Source organism: Bufo gargarizans, chromosome 2, assembly GCF_014858855.1.
Source record: "Bufo gargarizans isolate SCDJY-AF-19 chromosome 2, ASM1485885v1, whole genome shotgun sequence".
NCBI lineage: Eukaryota > Metazoa > Chordata > Amphibia > Anura > Bufonidae > Bufo > Bufo gargarizans.
Window position 1 is genome coordinate 72424940 of NC_058081.1, and position 14105 is coordinate 72439044.

The 14105-nt window shown below is 44.0% G+C and overlaps 1 protein-coding gene across 1 annotated transcript in view; it reads right to left on the reverse strand.

The window, feature by feature from the left end:
- The window catches only part of NPC1L1 (NPC1 like intracellular cholesterol transporter 1), a 46798-nt gene extending 34198 nt beyond the window's left edge, over positions 1–12600 (reverse strand). Inside the window, exons 1-3 of the mRNA XM_044279188.1 lie at positions 12479–12600; positions 10312–11646; positions 1546–1760 (exon numbers count right to left, since the gene is read on the reverse strand). Coding sequence (XP_044135123.1) covers positions 1546–1760; positions 10312–11646; positions 12479–12532 — 1604 coding nt within the window. The 5' untranslated portion in view covers positions 12533–12600. The remainder of the gene's footprint in view (positions 1–1545; positions 1761–10311; positions 11647–12478) is intronic.
- Between the last annotated feature and the right edge of the window lie 1505 nt (positions 12601–14105).

Below are 14105 nucleotides of genomic sequence, written 5' to 3' on the forward strand. Positions count from 1 at the left end.
GACATGTGCTTCTACCTCCAGTCTGTCTGGACTTGAACTCCACCTCCTGGACGGAAGTAGGACCAGCCCACTCCTACCAAGAGGGGAAGAACAGAGTGGTTAGCCCTGTTCCTGTCAACCATTGCCAACCATACCTCTTCTCGCTGGAAAAAATGGCAGACCATAATACAATACATATAATTAAAAAAAAAACTGCAGATACCCCCAGGTCTGGGGTACTGTACTTGTCCTATTACATCCATACACAAAATATTTTCCACAATAGAAGCAATTTCCCCAATGCTACAACATTTCTGGTAATCCAGATTGATCAATAACTTGAATAGTCCCAAGCATGATGATTTATTATTCATTATCTGTTATGGCTTTAAAGAGACTCTGTCAGCATGATCAACCCTGGTAGGGCTCGTCATGCTGATTAAAATGATAAATTTCTTTTGTTTTATGACAAACAGCTGCAGAGATATCTGTGTTTTTATTCATATGCAAATGAGCAACTTTGGGCGCCAGGAGGTGGGACTGGATCCTTGGAGCACTGCTTTGTAACACCCACTGTCCTCTGCACACTCCCCCCTGCCCTTGATTGACGAATCTAAACATCAGCATGCTGAGGGCAGAGCTGTGTCCTACCATCTCATATGCACCACTTACTGTAGCTGGATTACTATGATTAGAAAGCTAATCTACATATCACTGCTTTATTCACAAGCACAATCTATAATCTAAAGATACCAGTAATACGTATTAGCTTTCTAAACATAGAAAAAGACTGTCCTCTGTGTGGTAATGCTATGGCTTAGGGGTTAGTTATTCGTTTTGCATGTTGAGATCCTTAGTAGAATATTAATAAAGGGCCTTACTATATTGAGAATAGTGGGTTTTTTTTATGATTAGACACCCAAAACCTATTACTGCTTTATTAATAGACACAATATATGTATTACGCCGGTCTTAATAAATGACCCCCTAGACTTTTATTATGGGTCAAATTAGAGGGGAAAAAATCTAAAATTCTCTACATGCAAGGGAAACCACTTATCACTAAGTTATAGCATTACCATCTAGCGATGCATGTTTTTTTCTATGCTTAGACAGCTAATACATATTACTGGTATCTTTATAATCATATATTATACTTGTGAATAAAGCAGTAATATGTAGATTAGCTTTCTAATGATATAAATCCAGCTACAGTAAGTGGTGTATATGATATATAGATGCTAGGACACAGCTCTGCCCTCAGCATGTCAAGCCCTGTCAATCAAGGGGGGGGGGGGGGAGTGTGCAGTGCACAGCGGGTGTTACAAAACAGTGCTCCAAGGATTCAGCCCTGCACCCTGGTGCTCAAACTTGCTCATTTGCATAAAAATAAACTCACAGATATCTCTGCAGCTGTTTATCATAAGACAAAAGAAATTTGTCATTTTAATCAGCATGACGAGCCCTACCAGGCAGTATGCCTGGTTTACTGGGTTGATAATGCTAACAGAGCCGCACTTCAACCTTACATATCACATATTTTTGCCATTGCTACCTTAGACTTACTTGACACAATAGAGGAAATGGTCCCTCCATCCAACAGTGCCTGTCTCCCCAGATAATGTCTGTGTCACCTCCATGTTGAACCTCGTTTTGTTGTTCTGGAAGTACTGCATCAAACTATTCACTGCACAGTCAGTTCCTGAGGCATTTTTGGGATTCAGGGGTGCATAGCAAACATCCTTCAAGGTGATGGTTTTGTTATGCTTCTCGGACCACACCTGGAGGGAGAAAGTTTAGACATGAGCCTCTGCTACAAAAAGTAGATCCTGTGATATACCAAGTCTACCATCTATAATTAAGGTGCCCCAGTGATTTTGCTGCCAAGAGAAGCCATGGGCTCCAAGATGTTTCTAATCAATAGGCAACCATCTAACAGCCACATAATGTGTGAGGAGACCCTCAGAGTGGGGGCTGCTCTTTGCCGCAGCATTCTGTTATAGCCAATAGAGTGGAGGGGTACAGAGCAAGGTACCCTTCAATGTCCTGATAGGGTGAAACCCATTTTATGACATTTAAAGGGGTTTTCTGGGACTAAGATATTGATGTCCTAACATCAGGATAGGTCATCAATATCAGATCCGTTTAGGTCCGACACATCGCACCCCCACCAATCAGCCCCAGAAACTATGCAGAAGATTTATCAAAATTGGTGCAAAGCAAAGGAAAACTGGCTTAGTCGCCCATAGCAACCAAACAGAGTGATCCTTTAATTTTCCAAAGTAGCTCTGAAAAATAAAAGGTGCTATGGGTAAGTCAGTTTTCCTTTGCATCGGTTTTGATAAATCTCCCCTTCCATGGTGGATGACGCCAGAAGCACTCTATCCATTTTGTAGTGGCCATGGCGGGGTACTGTAGCTCGGGTCCCATTTAAGTGATCTGGATCTGCGCTGCAGTATGCCAGTACCAGAAATGACACAGTGGACAGAGCCTTTTCCTTCTGTCTCCATCCACTATATAGTGTCCAGTGCCATCTGCTGCCCAATACAGCTGATCTGTGTGGGTGCCAGGTTTTACATCCCACCAACCCTATATCAAAAAACAGTCAATACTTCAGTCATTACTCATATACAAGAATTCACTTCTTACCTAACATAAATAATGAAAAATGTTAATGTATAATACAATGACTCTATTTTCTAGTTTTACACAATTAAAATCCTATGTGTTTGGATAAAGGACTATTGGATGTCATCTGCCATATCATTTGGCCAGGAGCAGTTGATGGGCTGGCATCTTCTGACAATGCTCTGGCCACACATCCCTGGACACACATACAAGACATGCATTTACTTTCCATGCACTTAGTCAATTCATAGAAATACATTGTTAGGCCTGATTCAGATGGCCCTGATTTCAGTCTGGATGTCATGTTGGAATCCAACACTCTGCCCCAAAACCTAGGAAGAGTCAGGAGACCCCCATACATGGGATCCTCAGCTGATTGTGTCCCTATCAGTGGGCTAGCATGACCACCAGGTGTATGACCAGCATATAGGGAAATATTGATAAGTGACTTGCATGAACAGCCATGAAACCCCTGAAATTAATCACATTTTATCAAGTGCTCTTTCACCTATAGTCACTATCGGAAGGGCACATACTGTAGCTCAAATCTAAAGATTTAAAGCAGGAAACCACTTCAGTTTTATATTTGACATGCTGAAGGTTTTGGAGTTTTTGAGAAATCTTGAGAATGACACAAGTGACAACTTTAGTATTATGGACAATGCCGGAATAAAGTCAAGCAAATCACTCTATACTGTGTATCACCCCTGCCAAACTGCCTTGGGAGCACATAGATTACACCATTGTGTATTGAACCCTACTAAGAAGACTGAGAATCTTGCGTCTACGTATAACTATAAGTACTGTATGCAGCCTGAGGAGCAAATAAATTTAATGTGACCTTTGGGCCATTTCCCACTGCCTCGTTTGCTAAAAGTTGCTCCTTTAGAGGTTGGAGTCCTGACCAAGTTTTCACCTCCAGTAGAAGAGGAGATAATCCCAACTAAGACTGCGCCCCCTCTTGCCCTGGGCCCCATAGCAGTCGCATGGTCTGCCGCTATGGTAGTTGCACCCCTGCTTCTTACCTATTCCATGCAGCGAATGACCGCTTTAAAGATCAGTGTCAAATAGTAATAGCATTATTTAAGATTGTCTGGGATTTTTTTTTTCCAGACCTCTGCAAAGGTGTTCTCAAATCTGTTTATCTGGTTTCATCCGAATCTTCACTCCTGATTTTGCATCTGTACCCTACCTGCTTGGGTTGTATACTTGGTTACCCAAGATTTCCTCCAGTTCTGACCCCACCTTATGTAAGACTAAGGCCGTATCCGATTTCAATTTTTTGAGGATCAGATGCAGGCCCATTCATTTCAATGCAAAAGATGCAGATGGCACACCATGTGATTTCCCATCCATATGTTCGATTCACGGCCCTGCAAAAAAACAAGAGCATGTCCTGTTCTTGTCCATTTTGCGGACAAGAATAGGCACTTGTAATATATTGCGGGGCCTACAGAAGGGGTATATGTGGGATGCACACAGCTAGTGTTTTGTGGATTCGCAGTTTGCGCAACGCAAACATGGATACAGTCATATTCCATCTGTTCCTCTTGTCTGGTATGGAGATATGAATGTCCAATCTGTCTTCATGTCAGCTGTTGAAAACATTGACTGTACGTGCATAGCATTTCGAGATTTCTCTCCAGCAAAGTCCATATCATTAGGAGTTGAGGGTGAAGAACATCAGTAGTTGAGGGTGAAGAACACATGATCTCCAGGCTCTGCTGCCTGGTTTTGACCTATGCCAAATCTGTTAGCAACTCCATGTTTGTTGGCCTCAGTGACAAGAGTTTACACATTTTGTGTAGTGACTGCTAAAGTCAAGACTATTCTATGCATTAATGAGTCACATTTAGTAGTAGACAGTGAATAGCACCACCTTGTATCTCCACTGCTAGCTAACCTGAGGAGGCCACGTATATGTTTACTTCTCATGATTTAAGGATATATCACTTTACTGACCAATAGATCTAATTCTGAAGAAATTATGTAGTCACTACTGAACCTCTAGTGCGTCATGAAAAGGTACGTACCATAGATCAGCAAACAAAGCTGCTATGTGGATCGGGAAGGAATGGAAACAAAATAGGTTTTCTCCATCCTTATTTAGCATGGGTTGTATAAACCTGTACAAGGCTCCCTCTCCACAGAAACCTCCACATTAGCAAGTAAAGGAATGGAAAAGATGAATAAAAATCATAAATTTGACCATACATTGGCATTCAGCTACCCCCCCCCCCCCCATTCACATGCATACTAGGCCAAATTGTATGTTATGAATGGGGAGAGGGAAGAACGTTGCTGACAGGCACCTGTGGCAGTGCCTTTTTATCTTGAGAACAAAAGAATTGGACTTGTTATAATCCAACTCAATTCTTCTCTTCTACATCTGCCTTGGGGGAGATTCAGGAAGTCCCATAGACATTACATGGCACCACTGCCCCACTAAAATTGTCAGGTTTCGCCAATATTAATCTAATGTCTCCAACTTAAAAAAAACTTTAAATATTTTTTTTTTAAAAACCTTTAAAATAAAAAAAGCCCCAGATTGTCCTGTTACTAGGATAGCATGGTGACTAATGTTGATCAAGCACTAAAGTGCTCAGGTGCTGGTGTAGAACACATTCGGGATGCTCAGGTGCTCTACAGAGCATCGGAGTACAATGGAAGTCAATGGGAGAACCCGAGCATTAAACCAGGCACCCCCTGCTCTGAAGAGGGGAGGGTGTCTGGTTCATAGGAAAAGGTCAGAAATTGATGGAAACACCACAGAAAATGGTTCGGGAACAGCATGGGGGGGATGTCTGGATGCATCTTTGACTCCCAGGTCGCTGCTGGGAACCATGTTGGCCGAGTAGTACGCCAATTTTACAGACTGACAATAATACGCACAAAACCGAAGATAAAATCGATTTTAGAGGAACAATTGTTAGGAAACATTCTTTCCTGTATATTTACTTGTATATAAAGTGCAAGTGCTGCCAAAAATTACAAGGAAGAGGCACTCCGATACAACCTGTATATCACATAAAGGAGGGCCTCATTCACATTGTGGTACAATTGTTCATGTAGTGGGACTCCAACACTCATAAAGCCTATGCACTAAGTGAAAGGGCTGCCAAAAATTACAAGGAACCGGCACTCCAATACACCCTTTATTACACATAAAGGAGGCCATCATACACCCTTGAAAAAAATGGCCTGCTGGTGACCCTCAAAAACATTTGGAGCCAGGGCCTGCTGATGACCCTCTAAAACATTAGGGGCGAGGGCCTGCTGCTGATCTGACCATCTAAAAAATTAGGGGTGAGGGTCTGCTGCTGAGCTGACCATCTAAAACATTAGGGGTGAGGGTATGCTGCTGAGCTGACCCTCTAAAACATTAGGGGCAAGGGACTGCTGCTGATCTGACCATCTAAAAATTAGGGGTGAGGGTCTGCTGCTGAGCTGACCCTCTAAAATATTATGGGCGAGGGCCTGCTGCTGATCTGTCCATCTAAAAATTAGGGGTGAGGGCCTGCTGCTGAGCTGACCATCTAAAACATTAGGAGTGAGGGTCTGCTGCTGAGCTGACCATCTAAAACAGTGGTCCCCAACCTTTTTTGCACCAAGGACCAGTTTCATGTAAGACAATTTTTCCAGGGACCAGGTGGGGTGGGGAGGTTCTGGGGCGGGGCTTAGGGGGTGGGCGAGGTTTATGAGGGTGCTGGTCGGCGCTGACTGATTCACGCGCACGACAAAACACAAGGTGCATATTAAGCTATATAACGATTACATTTATTATTTAAATGTGACTCCAAAAAAAAGTATTGCAACACCAATTCAATACCATGAAGAAAAAAAATACTCACACGTTAACCAAATGTTGCATGGGGTTAACGTGTAAGTATTTTTTAATTTTTACTTTTTGCGAAGTATCAATTGCCCATTATGTGAGGAGGTACTTGATGGGGTCACTTACTATTAATGTGAAGCAAATAGAAGTCTAAATAGATAAAGCCTTGTGCCTCATATTAATAGTAACACCAGAGAGTACTTCCTGACATAATGGACATTGAGCAGCATGGGGTTAATGTGTAGGCTGGTGCTGGGTACCACAGTATGATAAGGTTACTGGCTATTAATGTGAGGCACATGGAGTCTAAATTGAGGAAACCATGTGCCACATATTAATAGCAACCTCGTCAAGTACCCCGCTTAACATAATGGACAACATGGGGTTAATCGCATCAGTTACATGTTGTTAATATGAGGCATATTGTTTTATCAATTTGGACCTGCATGTGCCTCACATTAATAGTAGGAAACCTCATTATGTGTACCTCATATTAATGGTTAACCCAATGTTGCCCATTATTTGATGAGGTGCTTGGGGGCCACATACTTTTAATCTGAGGTACATGGGGGGTACTAATGTAATAGCACCATGTACCTCAGATTAATAATAGGTGACCCCATCTGTGGGACAGTGTGTGGGTACCTGCGCTTTCCAGATCACTATTGGCTGGGGACTGGTCTGAGAACACAAGAGTCAGGAGGAGGAGGCTGCCGAGCGCACTAGCAGAGACGGTGCAGCGGTAAACGCTCCCCGGTCCCTCCTCCTACTTTAATATTAGACATATTCATTGGTGGCAGTGGTGCGGCGCCTCAGAGCCCGCTCATTGTATTGGGCTCTGCAGCGGCCGCGTCATGGGAGGCAGAGGCGTAACTAGAGTTCTATGGGCCCGGGGCAAACTTTGAATTGCCCCCCCCCCCCACTGAGCCCGACCCCCCCCAGTCAAACACAGGGGACTGGCATAGCAGCAAATCCTTCATAGGGGCCCAGCCTCGGGGGAAAAATCATGAAATATATACAGAGCGGGCAAAAAATACAGAGGGGGCAAAATGTATATATATATATATATATATATATATATATATATACACCCTCTGCGACTGCGATCGTTACGCCTGTCTTTTTATAAATCCGTTTTGCCCCCTCTGTATATATTACATTTGTCCCCTGTGTATATATTACATTTTTTGCCCGCCCTGTATATATATTTTTTTTTTTTTCACTTTGCCCCTATATCTGTCATGATTTTGTCCCCCAGGCTGGGCCCCTATGAAGGATTTGCTGCCATGCCAGTCCCCTGTGTATTGCCACTGTGCCAATCTGCCAGGTGCCCCTCTGTGAGTTATGAAGCCAGCGGTGTGTGCACATTTACACACTTTCTCTGAGGAGACTGCTCCACTCCCGTCATCCAGCGTGCGCCGTGGGCCTGAGTGATCCGGCGACTCGCGGCGAAATAACACCAAGAAAGCAGCGCCGGATTGGTGGAGGCGGGGCCGTGGGTGGGGCGCGATGTAATTAGCTGTGAGAGCGCAGTGCTGTGCTGCCGGTCAGGCACGACCTGACTGGCCATTATTAAAGTAAGATTAACAAATTTGAAATCACTTGCGTGCGGGGCTGTGGAGATCACGATCATTAGGACGTCTCCACTAATGTTGGCAAGATGAACGCGTCGGCCGTGCATGCGCCTGTCGTCTGCGCTCCTCTCTCCTCTGCGGCCCGGCAACATATCTCCCAGGGCCCGGTCCTGGGCCGCGGCCCGGCGGTTGGGGACCACTGATCTAAAACATTAGGTGCGAGGCCTGCTGCTGAGCTGACCCTCTAAAACATTAGGGGTGAGGGTCTGCTGCTGATCTGACTATCTAAAACATTTGGGGTGAGGGTCTTATGCTGAGCTGACCCTCTAAAACATTAGGGGCGAGGGCCTGCTGCTCATCTGACCATCTAAAACATTAGGTGCGAGGCCTGCTGCTGAGCTGACTCTCTAAAACATTAGGGGCAAGGGCCTGCTGCTGATCTGACCATCTAAAAAATTTGGGGTGAGGGCTTGCTAGTGACCCTCTAAAACATTAGGGGTGAGGGTCTGCTGCTGAACTGACCCTCTAAAACATTAGGAGCGAGGACAGCCTAATAAGCATGTTGATATGATAGAGGAGGAGGACGAGAAAAGGAAGAGGAGAGGGCCAAATCAAGAAACGGCAATGAAACGAGCTCCTCGGAATATCCTAGTGTGGGATCACTTGTTTGCCAAGACTCTTCATGGTGGGAGGAAGGAGGATCAGGGTGAGGATTCTGTTGACCAGACTCTTGGGTACTGAGACTGGACTTTGTGGAAGACAGAGTGGTGCTTAACCGACTGGAAGTATTATCTGCTGCAATCCAACAACCACCTGTCCTGCGCCACCCTGCAAACTGGGACATGAAGCTAGGTATCGTGGATGAATGTGTTTCTTGTGTTCTGGCAGCAGGCACAGTTTCACCGCGCCCAGGGCCACGGCCTCTGCGTGCACCATCAGCAGCATGGCCACTACCCTGTCCTCTTAGTGCTCGTCTTGAGCATATTAAATGGTATGTATGCTTGCAAGTATGTCACACGTACAGTAGTGCAGGTTTTGTAAATGTATGTGCAAATAAATTAAATTGATTGTCACAGATATTTAGGATGTGCAAACGTTATACAGGAGATGTAGCGCAGGTAATGTCACTGTCACCAGCGGTGAAAAAATTTAAAGGGAACCTGTCACTGGGATTCTGGGCGTAGAGCTGAGGACATGGGTTGCTAGATGGCCGCTAGCACTTCGGCAATACCCAGTCCCCATAGCTCTGTGTGCTTTTATTGTGTCAAAAAAACGATTTGATACATATGCAAATTAACCTGAGATGTGTCCTGTATGTGAGATGAGTCAGGGACAGGACTCATCTCAGGTTAATTTGCATATGTATTAAATCAGTTTTTTGACACAATAAAAGCACACACAGCTATGGGGACTGGGTATTGCGGATGTGCTAGCGGCCATCTAGCATCCCATGTCCTCAGCTCTATACACAAAATCCCGGTGACAGGTTCCCTTTAACTGAATGTCACTGATATTTATGATGCGCACATTTTATACAGGAGATGTAGCGCAGGTAATGTCGCTGCTGTCACCAGCGGCACACATTATACAGGAGATGTAGCGCCGGTAATGTCGCTGCTGTCACCAGCGGCTAACACATTGCGCTAATATATTTCGCAGCCAGATAAAACAATAGTCCTTAAAAGGACTGTTGGGTCTCTAACACCTTTCAACACCCAAAACTCCCTAAAAAAACACAATTCCTCTCCCTACACTATCTGTCCCTTCTGCTGCAGCTCGCCCTGACTAAGTCTGAGCCGAACCACGTGTCATCGGGTGCTATATAGAACCTGATGACGCGTTCCAGCCAACCCATCAATGTAATGCCAGTAGCCAACATGGCTACAGCATTACAGTGAGTGGCACTACTTCCCCACACGTTTATTGGCTGCGTAGCAGCCAACAAACGTGCCGGGAGGAGACTCGAGCATCTCGCTCGAGCACACGTGGTGTTCAGCTGAACACCGCGATGTGCCGAGCATCGCGATGCTCGAGTGAAAAAGGTTTTCGGCGGAGCATGCTCGCCCAACATTAATGGTGACATGAACCACTACCAAGAGGTGCCAACACTTAAATGCATGTGTCCTATGTCTCCTTAATTTTTGCTCCTAGATGGCCCATTTCTTCCCAGTATATCAGATCAAGAAATGTACGATCAGCAAAGCCAAGAAGCTTTCACAAATACACACCGCAATTCAAAATGAGGTGATGGGAAGACATCTATCTGAAGGAGGTATTGACTGTAGTAGTACTTACTTCAATGTTTTGCAGCTTGGTCTGCAGGTCCAGAAGTTCCAGTAGGATATCCGGGGAGAGGATTCCACTAAAGTTCAGTTTTCCAAAGAAGAGGGAATCGTAAGAGTATGGTGGGCGATTGTCAGCCGTTATAATTAGCTGATTAGTTCTAAAGAATGGGCCAAAATTTGCATCATGAAAGTCCTTTTCCTGTCTGGCTCTACTGCTTGGTGCTGACCACAGCTCAACAGGATCTGTAGTCAGTTTAATTAACACCATGCCTGCTGAGAGAACAACAACTACAACTAGAGAGATGGCAATGACTGTTTTAGGGTAAGTAGCTATACGAATGCCCCACCACTGAAATGCTTTCTCCATTGAGGCATTAGTTTTGTAGGTGATTTTCTCTGAACAGTTCAGGTCAGAGAGTTGGACCCGTGGTGGCTCTTTATTTTTTGTTTTGTCTTTCTTGCATCTGTCTGCTGCACATCTCATGCCCAAAAACACAAAAAAGAAAAACAACAATGTGCCAAAAACTACAATGCTTATTATTAAGTACCCATCCAGAGCCCCTATCTTGAAAGGGCCTGGCAATGGCTCTGGTGCAGGAATTTGTGGGCATGCTTCTTTACAGTCTTGGCACGTGCAGGCATTCTCTAAATCTCCCCCTGGTCCAACACTACAACTCCACACTGTGCTATTATGTGGCACGATAGAACCACCAACTTCAGTATTATTGTCTATAAGTCTGAAATCAATGATAAGTGGTGCCAACCCATTGCTGATGTCTCCTTGAAAGTCAAGCCAGCGTTGACTGGTGCAAAACTCTGCTCCATATTTTCCACACATTGTAGAAATAGCAAACCCACCGGTGGAAGGCAAGCGAACATTTCTGCAGGAGTCAAAGGATCTCTCGGCAAATTGCCGCTGGTAAAAGCACTGATACTCCAGTACACCTTCTTTAAGTACCCCACTGATATTGCGAGGGATTGTTCGGGCAACATTAATGAATGTGCTCTGATTTGGGCTGCAGGTGTTCTGGCAATGAATGTTGGCAAAGTTTTCAGAACATGAGGGGCATCGATTCAAGATGGCTATAGATAGTGCAAAGCTTTTCTGGATGCTTTGTAGTTGTCCATATGAGCAGCAGGCACGTGTATCGTTGTCCCCATTGTACAGCATTGGGCAAACTTCTTTTAGAAGACTGAGGTGCGCCCCGGTTAATATCCTGGCTGGTTCATTGGATTCACAAGGAATATCTGTTTTGAGCAGAGGTTTAGTCACTTCAGGATTTTCACCACAATTATCATACAGAGAACAATATCCCTCCTGCTTTATGGTGGTCTTTCCATTAGCCTGGCAATTAAAAAGAAATTCAGAATAAAATATTACTCTCAAAATAGCAATAACAATACAAATTAAGCCGGATAGAACATCAAACGCTAGCAAGGTAAATAGAGGCTAAAAAAAACTAGTGAACTTTGGATCAAACAAGAGCAAAAACAGAAAAAACTTACTGTTTGCTGAAGATAAAAGGTTAATATGCAAAATAAAAGTAAAGCAATAAGAGTAAAGTCAGGTCACATCTGCCTAAACATATCTATGCACAAGTCAATGATGCCTGGTTTCACAAAATGGTATTACATTTACTAATTACGGAGAAGTTGTTCTTTACCCAAGACTTCTCGGAAATTATTCTAGACAAAGGACACTTTGTTTAGTCAATGTTTCAGCAATTATAAAGTGCAATTGTATAAAATGGTCTCCTCGATAGCTATGTAGGTCTAGATGGCCTTTTAGGGATCTTTGATCAGATGGAGAAAAGTTAACCGCGTTGCCTCATCATAGCACCCTTCAAATGTAAAAAGCCCTTCAAGGTAGCATAAATCCTTATTCGTGTATGTATTAGGTCTAAAAACTACCAAATGTCAATTAATTTGACAACTCTTTATGGTTCACTAGTTATAGATGACCCAGTACACAAATGAATACCAATATCGGAGCGGCTTAAGCTTTTGGTATAGATTTCCAGCCACTTTTAAAAACTTCAGCCCAGGACTGACGAAAACCAAGTTTGCCAGGATATCAGTCCATAGCCACTGTCTACAGAACAGGTAAGAATGACTCTTAGATAGTATTAAATAAGTCCTGTCTATCAAAAATACTTTGTTTTCAAATTGATACCAACCTGACGAGGGAGCATAACCCCCAGTATCACTACTGTGAGAATCCTGGGCAGCATCTTTCTCCCCTTCTGACTAGCCCAGGGAGGCGAATGATACCTGTGCCAGGAGCTGGGACGTTCAGCTGTACAAGCAGCACTTACAATGTGATATTGATCTGACTATTTCTAGTACAGGATTCTGCACAGGAGCCAATTGGGAGTGACAGATGTGATATATCCAGCTTCTTATTAACTAGTTGAAGAGGGGGTGGGGAATGAACAATAATGACTCATACAGGGAAAGAATGTCACTAAATAAATGGACGACACTTGATCCATTTATAGTTATACAAGAATGTATATTTTATAGGTGCTTACCTCCTGTGAATATACTATCTTTTATAATCCATACAATCAGACTGCAATGGTCATAAAGATTGCTGACCGACGAAACGGTCTACACAAAAAGTTGACCAACATATGAAATATTTTTGCTTCCTTGATTGATTTTGAGTAGTGATGAGCGAACTTCTGTTTTAAGTTCGGCGTCTAAAGTTCGGCTTCCGGTTAGCGGAGAATCCCGATATGGTTCCCGATATGGATTCCGAATTCCGTTGTGGTCCGTGGTAGCGGAATCAATAATGGCCGATTATTGATTCCGCTACCACGGACCACAACGGAAGTCGGAATCCATATCGGGAACCATATCGGGATTCTCCGCTAACCGGAAGCTGAACTTTAGACGCCGAACTTAAAACAGAAGTTCGCTCATCACTAATTTTGAGTTCCATGATGTTTTCTTCCCTGTTCGTATCTAAAGATAGGAGATAATAGATAGATAGACAGATAGAAAATAGATAGATAGACAAGTAGGTAGATAGATAGATAGATAGATAGATAGATAGATAGAGATAGATAGACAGGTAGGTAGGCAGATAGATAGATAGACAGAGAGATAGATAAATAGATAGAGTCTTCCACAGCACCTGGTCTTACCCTCCATGACACCAAGGTGAAATTTCTCCTTAATGCAGATGATCTGCTACTATCGCCAACTGAGAAAGATAACCTGAAAATCCTGGAGAAGTTCAGTAACACGTGGGCACTGCCCATCAATCCAAAGAAAACCAACATCATGGTGTTCCAGAAAAGAAACCGAAAAGCAGCCGGGCGTCCTCCCTTCCTGCTAAACAACTGTCCACTTTCAGAAACCAACAGCTACCCCTACCTAGAAATCAGCCAATCAGGGAGTTTTAATAAAGCCATAGAAACACTGAAAGACAAGGTGAGCAAAACCTTCTATGCCATCAGAAGGCGTCTGTATCACCTTAAAGCACCAGTGACCGTCTGGCTTAAAATCCTTGACACCATCATCGCTCCGATCCTCCTGTATGGCAGCGAAGTCTGGGGCCCAGACATATACCCAGACCAGGCAAAGTGGGACTCTGGGCCAACAGAACTATTCCACCTAGAACTCTGCAAAGACTTTCTCCAGGTCCACAGGGGCACCTCAAACAGCGCCTGTCGAGCAGAACTGGGCAGATTCCCACTCTACTTTGCTGTCCAGAAGAGGGCGCTATCATTCAGAGCCCATCTTCATAGCAGCAGTCCCAGCTCCTACCATCACAAAGCCTTGCTACACCAAGATCCC